This window comes from Guyanagaster necrorhizus, assembly GCF_019112545.1.
Source record: "Guyanagaster necrorhizus MCA 3950 unplaced genomic scaffold BT62scaffold_16, whole genome shotgun sequence".
Lineage (NCBI taxonomy): Eukaryota > Fungi > Basidiomycota > Agaricomycetes > Agaricales > Physalacriaceae > Guyanagaster > Guyanagaster necrorhizus.
In genome coordinates, this window is record NW_025064895.1 from 80,643 (window position 1) to 97,626 (window position 16,984).

Below are 16,984 nucleotides of genomic sequence, written 5' to 3' on the forward strand. Positions count from 1 at the left end.
GCTGAGGATACTAGGTTTTTAATAAGGTCAGCCTTCCATCTCCTCCAACGTCTTCTTATCCATTCGAACATCCTCTTCTTCGCCCTCTTCATCTTCTATTTCGACTTTTCCTTCCTCATCATCCTCGAAATCAGTTCGATTGAAGATCTTCCTCTCCTTGAAAGGTTGAAGGCGGCGTTCCCCATCCTTAATCACGGAAACATCGGGTATTGTTCCCTCTGGGTTGTAATATAGCAAGTCCTTGCCTGCATAAGCATCCACAGACCGTACCCAAGCGTCGAATCTAAGTCATATCAAATTCTAAACTAGTATGGAGAACAAGAATAAACTCACAGGCCTTTCCGGTCCTCAATGCGGCGCATGCTGGTATAGATGAATTTTTGTTTGAACTCTGCCATCTTCTCAGCTTGCTTTGCGAAGTCGATAGGCGGACGGTAGCTTGGATCCGAAGACTCCAGGTTCTGATTAACTGGGACAACATTCATATTGTAGACATCATAGATGGGACATTCCAGAAGCAAACCAAGAGCAGGCATTTTTGGAATTACCATTCGGCGCAGACTGTACAGCTGAATTCACTCAAGTCAGAATGTATCACTTGTGATGTGTAGAAACACACTTCATTGATGATGTTATCAGGCGTCGCAGTCCTGCACGACATGACCAAGGCGAACATCATTTTCCTCTGAGGCAGGAAGAAGGTGAGATACGGAATCAAGGCGAGATAAATGAGAACACACAATCTAATCAAAAAGTTAGCACCACACGGGAAGCTAGACAAGTATGGGTTGTACCTGATGCAGCATGAAGCTTTGACCGTGGAATACAACCGGTATCCATTCTGTGTCTCCGTGTGTTTGAGGATCAAGAATCTGTGCAGCAGCATTTCAGAGAAGACACCTCTAAGTGACGGTAGGCCTGACATCGACGACTTTCATGTATCGTTTGTTCGTTCCGTCCTTGGGATTGCGCGCGACGGTAAAGTTATGGAAGTTGTGAGTCCCTTCGTATCTTTTTGCAGTAGTTCGTAATCGTTCAAGATGTACCGAAGTCGCCCTCCACGAGCGCTTACGGCGTAACTCTTCTTCCAAAGTAAGCGTCTTGAGATCCAAATTCGTCCAAAAATCGTAGGCAGGAGAGACAGGACCCGAGGGCAAAGTGCTAGTATACTGCTCAATGTTCCGGAATAAGGCACTGCCTGGTTTTGGGGGTATCAAAAGATACGACGGAAAGAAGTACGTATATTTTCGACTATCACATAGTCTAGAGAACGATGAATCCGAAAGCAAGAGTACACATGCGAATGACTTACAAGCGTGCGTTGAATGAGTTCTTCGTTCGGACCTGTAGGTTCGGATATTGGTTTCATCCCCATTTGAAGACAATAACGCGGCTTACGAAGTCCCAGACGCGAATATCTGGAGGAAGCTCCTCGTTTATACGCGTTAACATGTCGCCCTGGCCTGGAACGAAGGGAATCATTTTGAGGGATACCACATTACCCGCTGCATGTACACCTGCGTCTGTTCTAGCAGCGCGTTGCAAATTCACCTATGAAGATTGATGAGTAGGGATGAAATATAACATAAGATCCCGATGTACCTTGACCGGGTCATCAGAATTGTCTTTGGAAATAGCACCAGCTCTGACGAGAGCATCAAACAGTGTACCCTCAATAGTAGCTACTTGGCTATGACCGGGTTGGGCCCTCTGACTGGAAAAGAAATTGCATTGCGATTGAACATAAAAACATCATGTTGAGACGTACAATTGCATCCCCCTGTATCCCGAACCGCAGAATCCCAGCAGAAGAGCACACATCCGTTTGGGCAGACGCGGTTCCTTCGAGTGTCCCTCTCCTTCTGGTCTTGGGCCTTCGACGCGAGTCCCCCTGCTTCGCCGTCCAACATTCTTCTTCTCTTTCCGCTTGCTTTTACCCTTTTCTCCACCCGACGGTTTTGAAGATGTAGTATCCTCGTCGATATGAGCAAGATCATCCACCAGGGTATCAGAAACTGGAAGAATAACGTCCATGGCTGTCGTCTTATCGGACCCAGTTTCGGTGACTTCTCCGTCTAGAGTCTTCAGGCGTTTCGCGGGTGGCTCTGGATCTACGTTGGCTTCCTGTCCGGGCCATTTACCTCCAAGAGCATCAGCAGAAGAAGACATTTTGCGGTTCGATGTCATTGTCGGCGTCGTGCACGAGTGGCTGCGTAGGAAACAGGGAGCCAGAGAAATTCCACGAGTGTAGCAGTGGCCTCCCCAAGAGCAGATGACCGTTTTAAGCATCAACTTCTCTTTTTGATCTTATAGCGATCATATAAGATAATATTCACAGACCAACAACCCAGTCAATAGTCTATGTTGTAGTAAATACCGTTAAATTTTCAAAATATAAAACCCATGGTCCGCTCAAAGAAATCTAGGCAGAAGAAAAGAAAAAAACGAAAAGAAGCATCAAAGGCCTCTCATTCCACTTGCATCCACCACAGCACCCTCACAGGCAACGTACGATCCCACAAGTTCCGAATACACTAGCGCAGTATCTGGGTTTGGTATTGCAACACACTTCATCCCAAATGCTGCGGCGTCAATTCCAGAGCACATCTCTTCGAATGTACCGTATGGTGCTGCGGTCGCTTTCCACCAAGCAAACCGTGCCAGCAATGCCCCACCCATCGCAGCAGCTTCCTTCGTGGCGCTAATATACACCTTCATGTCAAAGAGGTCTGCGGCCAGCTGACGAATAGTCTGATTCCCTGACGATCCCCCAGAGACAACCAACCGTGAAAGCCGAGGCGCGTTAGGGGGCAGAATAGCGGTGATCCTGGACCGGATCGAGAGGAACTGCGATTCTAGGATCATCCGTGGGTGAAGGCCAGCAGGAACTTGAGATTCAGCTAGCCTCACTGGGGCATTGGGACCTGATATTTGATAGAAGAATTCGCCTTTGACACCCGGAGGGATAATTTCGGGCAATGGAAAGTATAAACCCATGTACCCATTACACCCTGGCGGTGCGGCCTCTACTAGTTCATTATATTTCGACCAATGACCACCGGTGTACCGATCCCGTACTTGCTCTCGGGCAAGAGCGCCGTTCTTGTAACATAGCATCGCAATCTGAGCATCTGGTGCTGTTGTAGGGTGTGCCAGAAGGTGTGAAGTAGTGAACCGTTTTGGAGGCGTTAGAGAAGGGGGGATAGAAAGCAGATATGTGGTGGAAGTTCCCAAGGAGAGCAACGCATCTCCTGGGAAGGAAAGTGCAACCACAGTCGCCGAGTTGTCACCAGTGAATGGGGCTATAATGCAGTCTGAAGAGATGATATTCAATTAAAATTACGAGGGTGGCTAGTGAATGTACTGACGTGCACTGAAGCCCCACCTTTCTACCCAGTATGGGCTAACCGTACCGAGGGTCGTTCCGCCAGCGACCGGCTCAGGACCAAGTTTTGCATGCAACTCAGGGCCACCGCATGCACCAATAAGCCTGTCGTCCCACTTACATGATAGGATCTCCATTAAGTTCATGCCGCTAGCGTCCGATATTTCAATGGGTGCGATCTTGCCAAGAAACAAGGACGGCATAAACGAAGAAACCAATGATACACGGGACGTAGCATCATACACCGCATTATTACTTCTACGGATCTGTGCAAATGAACGGTCAGAGTGTTCCAGGCGCTTCCACAAGCTACGATACGCACCTTAGAAATTTGCGAGCCAGTAAAACGTTCGTATGCGCGACTTCCACTAATATCCGTGAGGGCTTGGGCGCCGCCGACGGCATCTTCCAATTCACGGCATTCACGAGTGGTGGAAAAGTCTTGCCAGATGGGTGCTTTCTGCAATGAGAAAGCCTTCGGGCATAGCTGACTAGACAAATTCTTCGACGCATTCAAGTTCGCTAGAAGAGCTCCGGCGTCGTGGGACCAATAAACAGAGCCGTGTTGCTATCAAATAAAATTATCGAAGAGTTACGACGAGGCATTCACATCGATAAAAGATCCACTTACTTGTCCGTCCCCAGATATGGCTGAGATAGCAGAGAAGTCGACTCCCGCTGCCTTCATACGAGTCATAATAAGATCGTAGGCTTCCAACCACATCTCTACCGGGGACGCAACTTCGCCCTCTAAGCCTCGAATAGCACCGTTGATAGTTCCATAACCAGGCAAGTCGCGGTCAAAGTGAACCGTAGACTCGTGGACGATGGAACAATCCTCCTGAACGAGGACAGCCTTCAGCCCTTGAGTCGATAAATCAAGGCCTAAAAACAAAGGTTCCATATTAGAATGGGAACGTAGGAAAGGACGAAGAAGCTGAGGGAAAACTGACCAGTCTTTTTTAACCCCGCCGGCCCGGGAGGACCAAGGACGTGAGAACATCAGTGTGCAAGCTTTTTACTGGACCCGATTCTCCTATAATCAAAGCATTCTGTCTTGACTATCAGCACAAACTTCCAAGGGTGGAGAATGCAAAACCTGGACAAAACTACGGCAGCGTTTCGTTGTTCCACTTGAAGACGACTGCTTGTTGGAGGAAAACTTCAACTGCGGGTCCGACATAATTAGCCCAATCGTCACAACACAAACAAATCACCTACGATTATCTGACAGCCTTCTACGGACCTTCATTCTTCCTGTTCCACGGGATCAAAAGACTCTCGATAGCAAAGATACACATTCAAACCTTTCTATTGTAGGTAATATCACACTCCTCTCTCCTACAAGAAACATATAATAATGAGAAAACTCGATAGCAAAAACACTCAACACTACTGTAACACCGCTGGATCAGACCAACGAAAAGAAAGGAGGTACAACTTTTAGGTCGGCATGGCCAACACTGAGGGTTCTTTACTTGCTTGTCCAGAACCGTCGAGGTTGTAATCCTCCGAGGACATGGTCCGAATCTGCTCAGTAATGTTCGAACCAGATATAGGATCCCGAACGCGTCTACCGTCGTTTTCCTTCTCCTGCTTCCCATTCGTATGAGTCGCCATAGGGCGCTTGACGACTTTGGGATTGTAGAGTTCCGTGGCCCTCGGCGGCGGCCGCTCGAACATACGGTCCGAGTCTTCCAACCGGGACTGCTGAGTGATGGGAGGGTTGATGTTATTAGGATGATGAACTAGAGCATTGCCTTGTCCAGGGTTTATGAGGAGGGATCGAGTCGAAGATGAATTGGTCCAGGCCCCAGCAACCACGGGCGCACGTTTTTCCGTTGGCGACAGCGACGAGAGAGGAGGGAAGTCGTTCGAATGTAACGGTACGGACTGGTGATTGCTCGGAAGCCGTCGGGGAGAAATGCCCTGATGAGAACCACTGCTCAGGTTGCGAGGAGGTGTAACTGGGGACATATTGCGGGAGTTGTTAGATGAGTGATCATGATGGCGATTGTGAGTGGCGTGAAGTGTAGGATCTGGCTTCAGACCTACTGCCCAGTCAGGTCGAGCCGGAAGAGGATGTTGCTGCTGCGACGACGTTGATGTGTATGTTCTCCGCGACGACGAAGACGTTGTAGATGACGACTAAAGGCGGTCATCAGGTTGAACGTTACAGAAAGAAATTTAAAAAGACAGCTCACCGCAGTAGACGAAACCTCATCCCAATTTGATGATCTGTAGTTGCCTGAACTTCCATTGCTATGGTTGGATTGCCTTCGAGTAGCATTGAATCGAGGTCCAATTTCATTTAACCCTACAGAAGCATTCCCGTTGTATCCACTGATACCTGGACCATAACTCCACGCATGTCGAGGCTGAGGCGGATTTCTGCCTTTGCCTCCTCCGTTGAAATGGCTGTTATCGTTACGGTTAGAACGAAGTGCGTTGCTGTATTCGCCTCGGCCATTGTGGTTCGCATGCTGATTCATGTCGGAGCCACCAAATGGGACTTCTACAGGCACTCTAGGATCATACAACTGTCCCATCATGGAAGGAGGCGGGGGAGCCATTGCCATATGTTGTCCCGGCTGGGGTGTGTAGTAGCCAGGCATAGGGTACATATAAACCGGGGGAGTGTAACCTTGGAACGAAGAAGGGTTTTGGGTTTGAGCGGTCTGATGAGGACCGTTTACCATAACTGGACCCTCAGCAGGTGGTGATCCCCGAGGTACTGGCAGAGCTGCAGGTCCAGGCGGAGGATGTGGATGAGCCCATACATACTGATTATGATATGGCAAGTGCGGTGTAGGGGAATAAACCTCGCCGCTGGATCCTGACGGAGGATCGGATGGGTTCTGCTGGACTGCAGGTCCATACGAGAAGGGGGTGAAGTAGGAATACGGGGTAGCCACATAAGCCGGATTTGGAGGTTGCCCAGAAGGAACGTAGGGGTAGAAGTAGTGTGTCGCTTGGTACCCAGGGATAGACACCGGGCCAGGATGTTGAAGGCCATCGTAGGGTGGGCCAGGAGCGGCGGGCTCATAGAGACTTGCGTACGTAAAAGAGGAAGGAGACGACGCACGAGAGTTCCGCGAACTGCCAGCTCCATTCGAGCTGAAAGGCGTCGCTGAACCTCTCAAGGAGCGGTTTGAGTTCCCCGACCGCTTCTTGTCCCGACTAAAAGATGGTGCAGACCATTCACTTTCGGTAGCAAGAGAACTGGCCGAATCTTCAAAGTCTGCAATACTGCCGCCGCTCGTTGAAGCAGAACCAGAAACGACACTGAGTGAAGACGAACTTGCACTCACGTCCTTCTCCTTCTCCTCAAAGTCCATGAAGATACGCGATCTAGCTTCATTGTAGGCTGCCTCCCGTTCCTCAATAGTCATCCGCTTCTTGCCGCTGCCGCCAGTTGCATTGCTGCGGCCCCCAAGGCTGCCAGCCTCAGAAGGCTCCACGTCAGACAGATCGGCGTCTTCGCCATTAACGGAACCAGCCTGCGAATGGGGCTTTTGTCGGCGGTCTTGCTGATTCCGCCGCATGATTTGAAAAGCAGGAGAAGCCGTTAACTCGGGAGGTACAAGATCTGCTAGCTTCCGCGCAGGGCTACGAGAATATCAGCCAATGAAGGGCCTGAAAAAACAGAATTTGACATACATGCGACTTTCAGGCGTGGCTGAAACGAAAAGACCTTTGGTCACTGGATCATTTTCTGGGATAAGCTTGTAATAAGCGGAGCATCGGTGGACAAGAAGCCGTTGGTAGGATGTGGCGGGCGTCAGATCGACACGGACCCTCCAAATAGAAGAAAAACGTAAGCATCCACACGCTATTATAGACAAAAACTCAAGCAGCAGCGGTCCATCGCGTGACAATGCGTCGCAGACATAAACAGCGCTTAAAGCGATGACGCTCACCTTCGTTCAGTAATGAGCCCCTCCATGAGCTCCCCAAGCTTCAGGACATATATTCTGTCTTTACTCCGAAGTGCCTCAAGTATTTGTGGGTCGATGTCGGGAGATTGACTTTGAGAGATGGCCTCGACAACGACGGGCAGGTCGCCATCGAAACCCTGGACGTCGCCAGGTGATGACAGCATATTAGGATTGTCATCGTCGGTAAAAGAGTGTGTGGAGTCCGGGGTTGATTCAATCGTATTGTCTCCGTTGGAATTGCCAGCGAAAGAGTCCGTCGGATTGGCGTCAGACATAGTCGTCGGTACCGGCGAAGATGAGGAGGCTCGTGAGCTGGAGAACGAGGAGACGGATGAGTCAGATAGGGACTGAGGGATATTCTGTTCTAGAAATGGAGGAAAATGCGGATTGTCCGCAGCGTCAGTGATGCTGGTTGCTGGGGGGCACAGAGAGTACCCACCAGTGGCCATATCGAATGCTGGGAAGCTCTGACGACGAGCAGGTGGTGATATGAGGGAGAGGATAGCAGTAAGGTCAGGAAATGAATTGCAGCATGGACGTCGGTGGAGACATATCAGGTTTGAGGGCAAGAAAACAAGCCGGTGTAAATGACCTGTTGGCGTGTGAACTCTTATCCCTATTTGTCTCAGCCATATGCCGTCCAGGCAGGGCCCACTGCTATATTTTCGATGGGAGAATATCCTAGCATTCTCAGTGTAAAAAAAAGGACATCTGTCTTGTACGTGTCAAGCCTAGGTACCTCCCAATAATTCACGTCAAGCTCAAACGAATTCTATGGTCGATTGAAATAAAATAAATACGCCCCCATGGGAGGGCTCGCTTGCAAGATTGATGGAATCAACGATCATAGCTAGTATTGCTGGCAAATCTACCCCTGGACCTAGTGGCGATCGCATTCATAGCAGCAAAGTTAAATAATAGGCGCGACAACGCACCCTGCACAAGGACATTGATTGCGATCCCAATGTCCTCAACCCCAGTATACCGCATGACGATGCTTTCATGTCGGCTTTGCATTTTTTCAATCCTTTTCAAATGTCCTGTCGTACGATCAGGTACATGTAGCAGACCCTACCACTGCAAGAAATTCGTTTCTATCAACGCATGTTACTGCATATTCCAAGTAAAGATACATGTGCATGTAGGGCAGATCTATATATTGACGTGTTTCAATGAGCGGGTCCCCCACCGGACGGTGTGATAACCTGATAGATGTTGAACCCTAGGCTACATTATCCATGAGCGAACATTATTACGGACATAAACATGAAAGATATACGTACCAGAATACGAAGATGCATGAGCCGTATATCATCAGCGCAAAAGCCAACCGATTCAATGTCTGTACACTAGGATCGTCACGCGTCAACTATGAACATAAGCAGGCGTTCTCAGAAGCATACATCGAAACTTACCTTCCAGTAAAACAAACCAGGAAGAATGAAAGATATCGTTGTCGATCCAGTGGAACCAACAAATGAAAGCACTACGCATGCCATTAACGAAACGTTCAAACGTACCACCATGCAACTTACCCATTTGCAGGTTATCGACAAAATAAGCAATCGTGAATCCGCTTGCAACGATGGCAGAAGTGAGCAAAGAGTGCTTCAACGGTGTCATAACGGCGCTCGGTAGCTCATCGAGATTCTCCTCCTCCTCATCGTCATCATGCACAATTGCTTTGGCCGACGGAACGCTCCCGGCGTGGAACACTTTGTCTAGGCAATTCCGACAGGGATGTACTTGCAGAGGGTACGAAAATAGGACCAGGATAACAACAGCCAACTGTCCCACGGCGACGAAAAGTGACGTCGGGGGGTACATGGCAATAATGTTGGCACCGACCTTGTAATTTCTTAATGGTGTGAAAACGACGCCATCAAAGTAAACCAACCTTAGAGCCAAATGTAAGATATCCAAAGACTGCGATAATCTCATAGGTCAGAGTTGCAGTGCCAATAGATGAACCAACAACGATGTTCATTCGTTCCTGTGTGTTGCTCTTGAGCTCGTTGTAAAGAGGGAAGAGCTATCAAAAAGGTGTTTAGAAATATAACACAGACATTCGAGCAAAAAGACTGACATTCTGGGCGCAGGTAAAGGCGAAAACTTGAACAGGAAATGTCGAAACAAAACTGGGTGTAAAGTGCACGAAATGTACTTCTCCAGGAGATGGCATATTTTTCGTAGGCCACCAATAGTACTTGATAACAATAATTATGAGGTAAGCTATAGGTGATATCGCTGAATTCAGGGACGGGCAATGCAGACAGACATGACGCACCTACTGAGAACAAGGCGACATAACTGGTGTGTCTAAGACTGTGTAGATGCTTCAAAAAGGCCAAGGGAACCAGAATGATTGAGAACAGCATTATCCAGTTCCGGCCGGACGATGCCCATGCTGGAACGTGGGCATCGGAGGCAACAAGGTCGTGGTATAATGAGGCAACAACGTTCGGCATCAGGCCTTTAATTATAATCAGGTAACTGCAACTTGCATGAGAACAGGACCAAAGCGAGGTGGCAAGAACCGCGACGTTTCGCACCTAATGGACACCCCAAAACACTTGATAGCAATTGCCGCGTCGAAAAATACTGCGGCCTTGGGAAACGTGAGCTGTGCGACAGCAAAGAATGAGGAACGGCGGTGCGGTGCCTTGGCGGCACACAAGGACAAGAGATACAAGCCAAAGGCGGCGACAGATCCGGAGAAGAGGCAGGTGATCATTCCAGGCAATATCCCAGCAGAAGCCATGGCCTATGATGAGAATTTATTAGCGATCAAACGCCTCTTTATGTACAGAACAGAACGAACCAAGGGAAACGTGAGCATTCCTAGTCGCCATTCAGTTAGTCACGAGCTCAAAGCAATAACGAAGACACTCACCGCTGCCGACAATAGTATTGCACAGATTACTGACGCAACTCACGACGGTTGCATGACCATCTGCCTTGGCTTCCCGTTTCACCGTCGTGTCTCGATTCCCGCCCAGTAATGCGCTGGATTCTGCGGCCGCAGTGGTTCCCGGAAGATCCGGCGTGCGTACGCTGTTGACAGCGCCATAATTCTCCATCTCAAAATCCTCAAAGTCGCTCTCCAGATTCTACGCCGTGGTGGTGGATGGATGAAGGATCCAATCCAGTGAGATAAGGAATAGACAATCTGTTATGTATGCTTCGGATTGATAGGCAGACCTGCCGGTTCCAGCATGTTTCCGGGCGCCGGGCAGGATGAATCATGGCAGTTTTTTTTCCCAGCACGTGCTGAAAACACAGCATGGAATAAAAAATTAAAATACCGTAGGATGGTATGTACATGCATGGCTCAGAAAAGAAAAAACAAATGCGCTACTTCTTCCCAAAGAACGACATCATTGTCTGCTGCCCACTCTTTCCATTAGTCAACTTTTTCATGAGTGCTGGTTTCAACTCTTTCTTCGCGGCCGGTTTGGGTTTCGGAACTGGCGCGTCACTGTCCTCGTCGACCTCTTTAACCCTTGATGTCTTGGATTTAGCTTTCGTTGGCTCTTCTTCTTCGTCGACAGATTCATATGACGAATAGTCTTCTGTCACTGGAATACAACATGAGCGAGTTGTTGCCATCGAAGCCAGCCATTTGCGTACCTATGTAGCCCTTGGCATCTATACTTTCTCGGCTCTTTATAACCCGTTTCTTCTTCAGTCCGTTACGACCGACAGGAATAACCTTCTTCTCCTTTCTCTTTTTCTTGGGCGCTGGTATTGTCTCGTCCACCATATCCACATCGTCCGTTTGCTTCGGAGGTTCTTCCTCTTCCTCCTCCTTCTTGACAGCTTGCACATCTCGCGAAGCACGGATGACTTGGTCTACACGCATATAAAGATAAGGTCGAGTAACAGAGCGATTAAAGAAACAAACCATCATCAACATCCATCATGGCTCTTAGATCTCTTTCTGCTTCACTATCAACTTCCGTGGCAGCTCTGGATACCTTCCTAGATGGCTTCCGAGTGGCTATTCTGGGCATATCTTCTTCTTCCTCGTCTTCTGATACAAGCGCACCCTCCTTAACTTTGACGCCTGACTCTTTTTTGGACAGAGGCTTCGAGCGAGACGAAGATGAACCATCCTCAGAATCAGATATTAAGGCAGATGCAGACTTGCGCTTTGTACCCCTCTGAGGTGGATTGAGCCAAGGTACGCAGAAGAAGAGAGGATGAGATAACCCTACTTTGGGCTGTTCCTTCTTGACCAGTGTTTCAGTCCCTTCTTGCTTCACGGGGTTCTTGTTAGCTTCGGTACTCAATGGTTTCAAAGGCTGCTTGGGTTTGGCTTCCACCTTAGCTTCTTTTGGCTTTTCCTTCGCAGATTTGGGTTTCGATTTGCTCCAGTCCAGCGTACCCGATTTAGCAGGTTGGACTTTCTTGGTTTTTTCCGGAGGCTTTGGTTTCGAAGTTGTCGCCATCAGTGAATCGCTAGCTTTAATTTTAGAGGGACCGGCAACTGGAGCAGCTGGTATTTTCTTCATTTTCGTACGATCCCTTGAGTTGTCAGCCTTCTACGATAGCAGTCAGAACGCCTTTGAAGCAAGGAACCACGGGGCGAATACCTGAATATCTTCACTTATAACTTTTCCAACTGTCTTTGCTAGCTCCTCTCCTTTTTCCAGATCGATTTGTCGCAGTTTTTCAGTCGGTACGCAGAGGAACCCTCCATCCTGAAACGTGTGCTAAGCGGCGAACATGACAAGGAACATACAAATGACACACCAGAACAGTTGAGGGAGACAAAGAATAGATATGAATATCGTGGATTTGGGAGTATCGCATTTTTGCCGCTGTTCAAACTACGTTGATTGTATGCCACAACATATTAAAAGACACGGCACGCACATTCAAGGTCGCCCTCCCCAACCACCGTGAATCCAGATTCCGCGACGGGCTCTGTCTCATCATCGTCGTATCCGTCGCTGTCCACGATGTCCTGTTCTTCTGCGTCAACATCCATATCTTCACCGTGACGTGTCTCTTGTTTCAAAATCCCCGATATGATATAGGTGGCAGCGACATCCTGAAGTTCCACAGAAGCATTTTCATAGTACGCGGCAAGTTCACTGAGCGGATTTTAGCCAAAAATGTATCAAGGACGCGGTAATCGCGTACTTTTTGGCGACATTGACGTGCACACACAATTCGCGACTGAAAGACCGGTATGTCACCTACGAGTAGGGCTATGGTCAGTGAGGAAAGACACACAAAGTATGCGACTTGCAATATTTTTCTCGATGAGCAGCTGCTTCGTCAAAAAGTCGTCCACAATCTTGGAGGCCAACATCAACGTATGAGAGAAAGAAATATTGACTGAAGCTTCCACGGTTCCGGCATTCACGTGATCCACACAGCCACCGTCAAATTGAAGCCTTGTTTGCATGATATAAGAACAGATAAGAACGTGGAGCTTCTGCTTCCCTCCTCAGCGTTAAACAAACTCTGTGAGGGTGGAATCATATCTACCTTTTGTATTGTTTTGCATGGTGCGTTCTCTACAAATGAAGTACATAGCTTCGCCACTCTCCTTAATCTTCCTGTGTGTTGTCGATTCCACTGCAGTAGACTCAACACACTGGCACGCAGAGATGCGTTTCACGGCATCAAGTTGAACCTACCCCAGCCGGCAGTCGCCTGGATTCGCGTACCAGTCACTTCCCCGTGATCCGTGACTTACAATCCTGTGTTTCCATTTTACGCACAATGCCGGCGTCGTTTGTTCGCTCAGGCTGAATCATACCATCAGTCAATTGATCCCTCTTCGACACGAGGACGAGAACGAGAACAAGGCTGCGACCACTGCGACGCTACGAGTAATTCCCAGAGGAAGCAGTGACCACCACGCGGATGGACATTGTACTTTCAAAGTCCTTCAGGCTTCGCAGTTAACGGATCTTTGGTCCGTTGTTACTCTCTTAGTAGGTATCCTTTCAGGACCCCTACTTGTTTTATTGTCTGCTAAAATACAATCGTTCAGGTTCATTCTCAAATTGTCCAGGCCGACCCTCTTGTCACTGTGTGCATGTGCAGGGCTACACATTTCTCAGGCAATGTCCTGACAAAAGAATAAAGCGGCGTGTCGCCATCACACGCAACGATACATGGTTTCGCAACCGATTCGAATCTAATCAAATTCTTTTGTCGAATGAAGGCAAACGTTGTTCTCCCAAGCGTCGTGGAATCTCCGCATCCATTCTAGGGATGCCTTGCTTCCTGAACTTTCCATATGGGATCATCTCGCATTGTCAATGTCGGCTTTTGTGGGACCGTAGATCCTTGTACTGCCCAGTCACCTTTAAAAGGGTCACAATGGTCTTGCGGGCACCCACAGGCAGTGCCTTTAAATTTTCATCGATCGATACTCGCACTGTGTGCCCTTTTACTTGCGTCCTCTAATGTCTATTAAGCCTGTTCGTACTTCCTACTCCACGATGTCGAAGCCCATTGCCACGTCCCCCTTCTCCCCTGTTAATTATAATATGCCAACCGAGGCTAACACGACGCCTGTGCCTCTTCTCCCACCTGGCCTTCCCCTGCAGAGGCGTACCCGACCTCGGTCTGGCAGCTTCATCGGTGTCAGCCCCTTCGCTCCTCATGGACCCAGGGGTTACCAATGCCCCGCTGACCCCAACACTCCACCACCTCCGCCCAGCGCCCAAGGTGATCCTACCGGCCAATTCGGCGACCGCACTAAACAGAGAGGTCTCCTCGCACCTTTGCCTTCCTGCGACTCCGACATGAAACATCCAGACCTGGAAGCCGACTCAGCAGACTGCGAGAGCAAGCAGCCTGTTTACACCCACTTTTACCGTTACGACTCTAAAGCCAGGCGTCCCGTCCTTGTGCAATGCCCTACCCTTCCTCCAATCGCTCCCATTGCCAGACCAAAGGCAAAAGTCAAACTCCCCAGTATCTCCGCGATTCACCCTCCAATCGTGAAACCTCAGGCTGTGAGACCGGCCCGCGCCCTCCCTCTTCCACGTACTTCTTCCCCTGATCCAAATGCGTTTGCCCGCATGGTTGCTGGGATGATCCTTCATCGTCAACCGGCAGGTGGCTCCCCTCGAAGGAAACTGCGAAGCATGGGATACGTCAAAAGCGGCTTGTCTAGCGTTGTTTCCATCATTGCGTAAACATCCGTGATCCTAGGTATGAGCTTCACGTTTTCATTCTTCGCGGTTGAGCTTATTGTCTGTCTGTCCAGTCGTTGCGACGCCTCCGCCAGGATCTCCATTTTTTCTGTCACGGTCACCACTGCATTATCCATCGTCTCAATGCTATGTTGTACTATTTTTCATCATCTCATGACATCGCAGCATAACCCCAATACATCATATCTATTACCACCTTTAGACACTGTAACAACGACCCCGGTACATACCTTGACCTATTGTACGTTTAAGTGGTCAAGAGATGTCAGCCTCCACTTTTACTCTACATGGCCGTTTCCTGATTTTTGTCTTCCTGTGGCATATCAACATCGCCCTTGTGGCAGAATGATCAGGATTCGTGAATAAAAACATAAATAACGTAGAAGTCGAAGAGAAAACAGTGATAGCAACGTAACAAACCCGATAGTCATGACATACAGCATGGGCACTCCTCAAAGGCTATTGTCCTGGTGTAAATCTCATTCTCTGCTTCCTGGCTTCCATCATAACCTGCCTCCCAACAGGTGAAAGCTCTGTCGACGATGCGGGTGATGGCACCATGTCCTCTGGAGGGGCATACATCCCTGGTGCAACCGCCGCTCGACAGAGAGATTTCGAGTGACTGCGCACAGGCGTGAACGGAAGCTCTGCCTTCGAAGTTAAGGTTGACAGGGCCACCTTGCCATTCTCCTTCTCCCTGGCACTCCCCGCAGATGACACAGAAACTCGCCTAGCCTTCCTATGGCGTGTGGGAAGAGCTGTGAAATGGTCCGAAGTCGAACCTTGAGAATTGGAACGATCAATCAGAGTTGGTCTGCGTTCAGCGTGACCCCGGGCCTTCTTGAAGCGAGGTCCCCCAATGCGGCGTGATGATGGTCGTTCCATGTTATTTGTAGATAGTGTTGGGGCTGTTACAATAAGTGTTGTGGGATTTGTCAGGATGGCCTTGACCTTGCGGGATTTGGCGGTAGTGGGCTTCATATCATCTATGTGTGATTCGGGAGGCTTATATTGAAGAGAGGGCAAAGCCGGAGTTGGAGTGCATTGTGCAAGCCGATGGCGTGTTGATTTTACAGGCGTTGGTGGCGGCGCAGGGGACGCAGAATGTTCTCTCTTACCCAGCGAAGAAGGGCTAAATGAAGCAGAAAGAGGCCGACCGCGGCTTGGAATATCATGGACCCCGGAAGGTGCAGGAGGGTTGCAAGATGAGAGGGAAATGGCATCGTAAGAGCTGTCGGAGAATTGAGAACAGGATGGTCTACGAACTGAGCTCTTGTCAGACGGGGAGCTAAGGGCACTGGGGACATCAGGGAGCGGTCTTTCTGTGTCGTCAAAGGGGGGAGGATGAGGTCGTTGTCGGTCCGAAAGAAAATCGAAAACCTGGGAAGCTCTTTGCGGAGTCGATGGGTTGGAGTGCTCGTATGGTTCGGGCTTCTCAACTGAATACTCCGATGCTGGCGTGGCGTCAGTGAGTACGCTGAGTTCCACTTCCATAGAAGAAAACGTAGGGTTGTCTGATATGGCCACGGAACGATCCTGATGCAGAGAGAGCATAGGCTCAGCGTAGACGCGAGTGCTTGGACTCCCGAATTCAGGAGGGAGGATGGGGGTTTGTATGCTAAGGGACGATGTCGACGAAAAAGCCGAGTCTCTCTCGCTGTGCTATTCTTAGCCAGGCATTCCTATAGCAGCAGAAAGTACTTTGCACTTACTCTAAGAAACGTTCAGCCCATGAAATGTCCCCCTCGAAAGCCTCCGAATCACTACTCCTGGGAAGAGGGCTCCCCAGAAGCTGTCGCAGTGTAGATCCACTCCTGCGACATTGGGCACGACTCTCTCTAGGAGAAGACGGCGATTCTGGAGAAGGAGGCGAATCTGCAAAAGCGCGAGAAGGTATGCAGCCATCTTTGTCATATAATTCCAGCAGACTCGCTACGGAAGGGTCGGAGCGAAGCCGACAAATCTGGCTATCTTCTAGGGGGGTTGAATGATTTGAGCGACCCACACGAGGCGTTACATGTTCCTCCGCAGATGTAGAGCTCTTGTAACCGGATGAACCGATATGACGTTCTCGTGGGTACACTGTTACAGAATAGGTACCGCGTCGGGCCAAGCTTCCACTTTCAAAGCTGCAAGTGGATCCTGTCGGTGTTCGAAGGACATTGTCGATAGGGTGAGCTGCAACAATGATTAGCCATTGCATCACAGGATAAGAGCACTGTAACGAACGAAGAGGTGGAAGTGACTGATAGTCCATTTCAGCAACAGCGGCGTAACGCGCAGACGACGAGCGAAGGAGATGGTTAGCTGCCGCCTCGCTTTCTTCCTCCGTCTGGGGTCGATACCGAAAATCCAACTGGCCAGGGTCCTGTATATCTTCATGTTTTCGATTCTTTTTGCTTTTCTTGCCTCCAAGTGATAATATCCGCCTGAGAAAGCCCATTTCTGTAGTATCCGTGTCGGGAGTAGTAAAAGTC

General features: G+C 49.3%; 7 protein-coding genes across 7 annotated transcripts; 1 reads left to right on the plus strand and 6 right to left on the minus strand.

Moving 5' to 3' along the window:
* Positions 1–27: 27 nt before the first annotated feature.
* On the minus strand, positions 28–2,034 carry BT62DRAFT_898361 (pseudouridine synthase; the record flags this gene model as incomplete). The annotated part of the gene is made up of 9 exons (XM_043183330.1): positions 28–283; positions 334–569; positions 620–685; positions 795–872; positions 924–1,263; positions 1,313–1,344; positions 1,399–1,551; positions 1,603–1,690; positions 1,769–2,034. The coding sequence occupies 9 exons, from the start codon at positions 2,032–2,034 to the stop codon at positions 28–30; spliced, it is 1,515 nt and encodes a 504-aa protein (XP_043038390.1).
* Positions 2,035–2,457: 423 nt separating this feature from the next.
* Positions 2,458–4,289, minus strand: BT62DRAFT_898193 (actin-like ATPase domain-containing protein; the record flags this gene model as incomplete). The annotated part of the gene is made up of 4 exons (XM_043183326.1): positions 2,458–3,314; positions 3,369–3,651; positions 3,708–3,953; positions 4,017–4,289. The coding sequence occupies 4 exons, from the start codon at positions 4,287–4,289 to the stop codon at positions 2,458–2,460; spliced, it is 1,659 nt and encodes a 552-aa protein (XP_043038391.1).
* A 470-nt stretch (positions 4,290–4,759) lies between these two features.
* BT62DRAFT_933295 (uncharacterized protein) lies at positions 4,760–7,876 on the minus strand. Its single transcript, XM_043186528.1, has 4 exons — positions 7,306–7,876; positions 7,046–7,183; positions 5,590–6,994; positions 4,760–5,533 (listed from the first exon to the last, which is right to left on the minus strand). Exons 1-4 carry the CDS (start codon positions 7,596–7,598, stop codon positions 4,829–4,831), a joined length of 2,541 nt encoding a protein of 846 aa, XP_043038392.1. The 5' UTR covers positions 7,599–7,876; the 3' UTR covers positions 4,760–4,828.
* A 162-nt stretch (positions 7,877–8,038) lies between these two features.
* BT62DRAFT_970014 (vacuolar amino acid transporter 5) lies at positions 8,039–10,525 on the minus strand. Its single transcript, XM_043188965.1, has 11 exons — positions 10,217–10,525; positions 10,145–10,164; positions 9,876–10,087; positions 9,611–9,816; positions 9,410–9,555; positions 9,221–9,355; positions 8,859–9,171; positions 8,739–8,809; positions 8,607–8,692; positions 8,259–8,550; positions 8,039–8,203 (listed from the first exon to the last, which is right to left on the minus strand). Exons 1-10 carry the CDS (start codon positions 10,401–10,403, stop codon positions 8,493–8,495), a joined length of 1,434 nt encoding a protein of 477 aa, XP_043038393.1. The 5' UTR covers positions 10,404–10,525; the 3' UTR covers positions 8,039–8,203; positions 8,259–8,492.
* An 80-nt stretch (positions 10,526–10,605) lies between these two features.
* Positions 10,606–12,652, minus strand: BT62DRAFT_994927 (uncharacterized protein). Its single transcript, XM_043190495.1, has 8 exons — positions 12,581–12,652; positions 12,472–12,527; positions 12,202–12,422; positions 12,079–12,146; positions 11,919–12,026; positions 11,228–11,867; positions 10,954–11,175; positions 10,606–10,901 (listed from the first exon to the last, which is right to left on the minus strand). Exons 1-8 carry the CDS (start codon positions 12,641–12,643, stop codon positions 10,678–10,680), a joined length of 1,602 nt encoding a protein of 533 aa, XP_043038394.1. The 5' UTR covers positions 12,644–12,652; the 3' UTR covers positions 10,606–10,677.
* Positions 12,653–13,389: 737 nt separating this feature from the next.
* BT62DRAFT_197136 (uncharacterized protein) lies at positions 13,390–14,755 on the plus strand. Its single transcript, XM_043180018.1, has 2 exons — positions 13,390–14,505; positions 14,561–14,755. The coding sequence occupies exon 1, from the start codon at positions 13,752–13,754 to the stop codon at positions 14,487–14,489; it is 738 nt and encodes a 245-aa protein (XP_043038395.1). The 5' UTR covers positions 13,390–13,751; the 3' UTR covers positions 14,490–14,505; positions 14,561–14,755.
* Positions 14,677–16,982, minus strand: BT62DRAFT_987534 (uncharacterized protein). The gene is made up of 3 exons (XM_043190073.1): positions 16,737–16,982; positions 16,220–16,685; positions 14,677–16,164 (listed from the first exon to the last, which is right to left on the minus strand). Exons 1-3 carry the CDS (start codon positions 16,948–16,950, stop codon positions 14,967–14,969), a joined length of 1,878 nt encoding a protein of 625 aa, XP_043038396.1. The 5' UTR covers positions 16,951–16,982; the 3' UTR covers positions 14,677–14,966.
* Between the last annotated feature and the right edge of the window lie 2 nt (positions 16,983–16,984).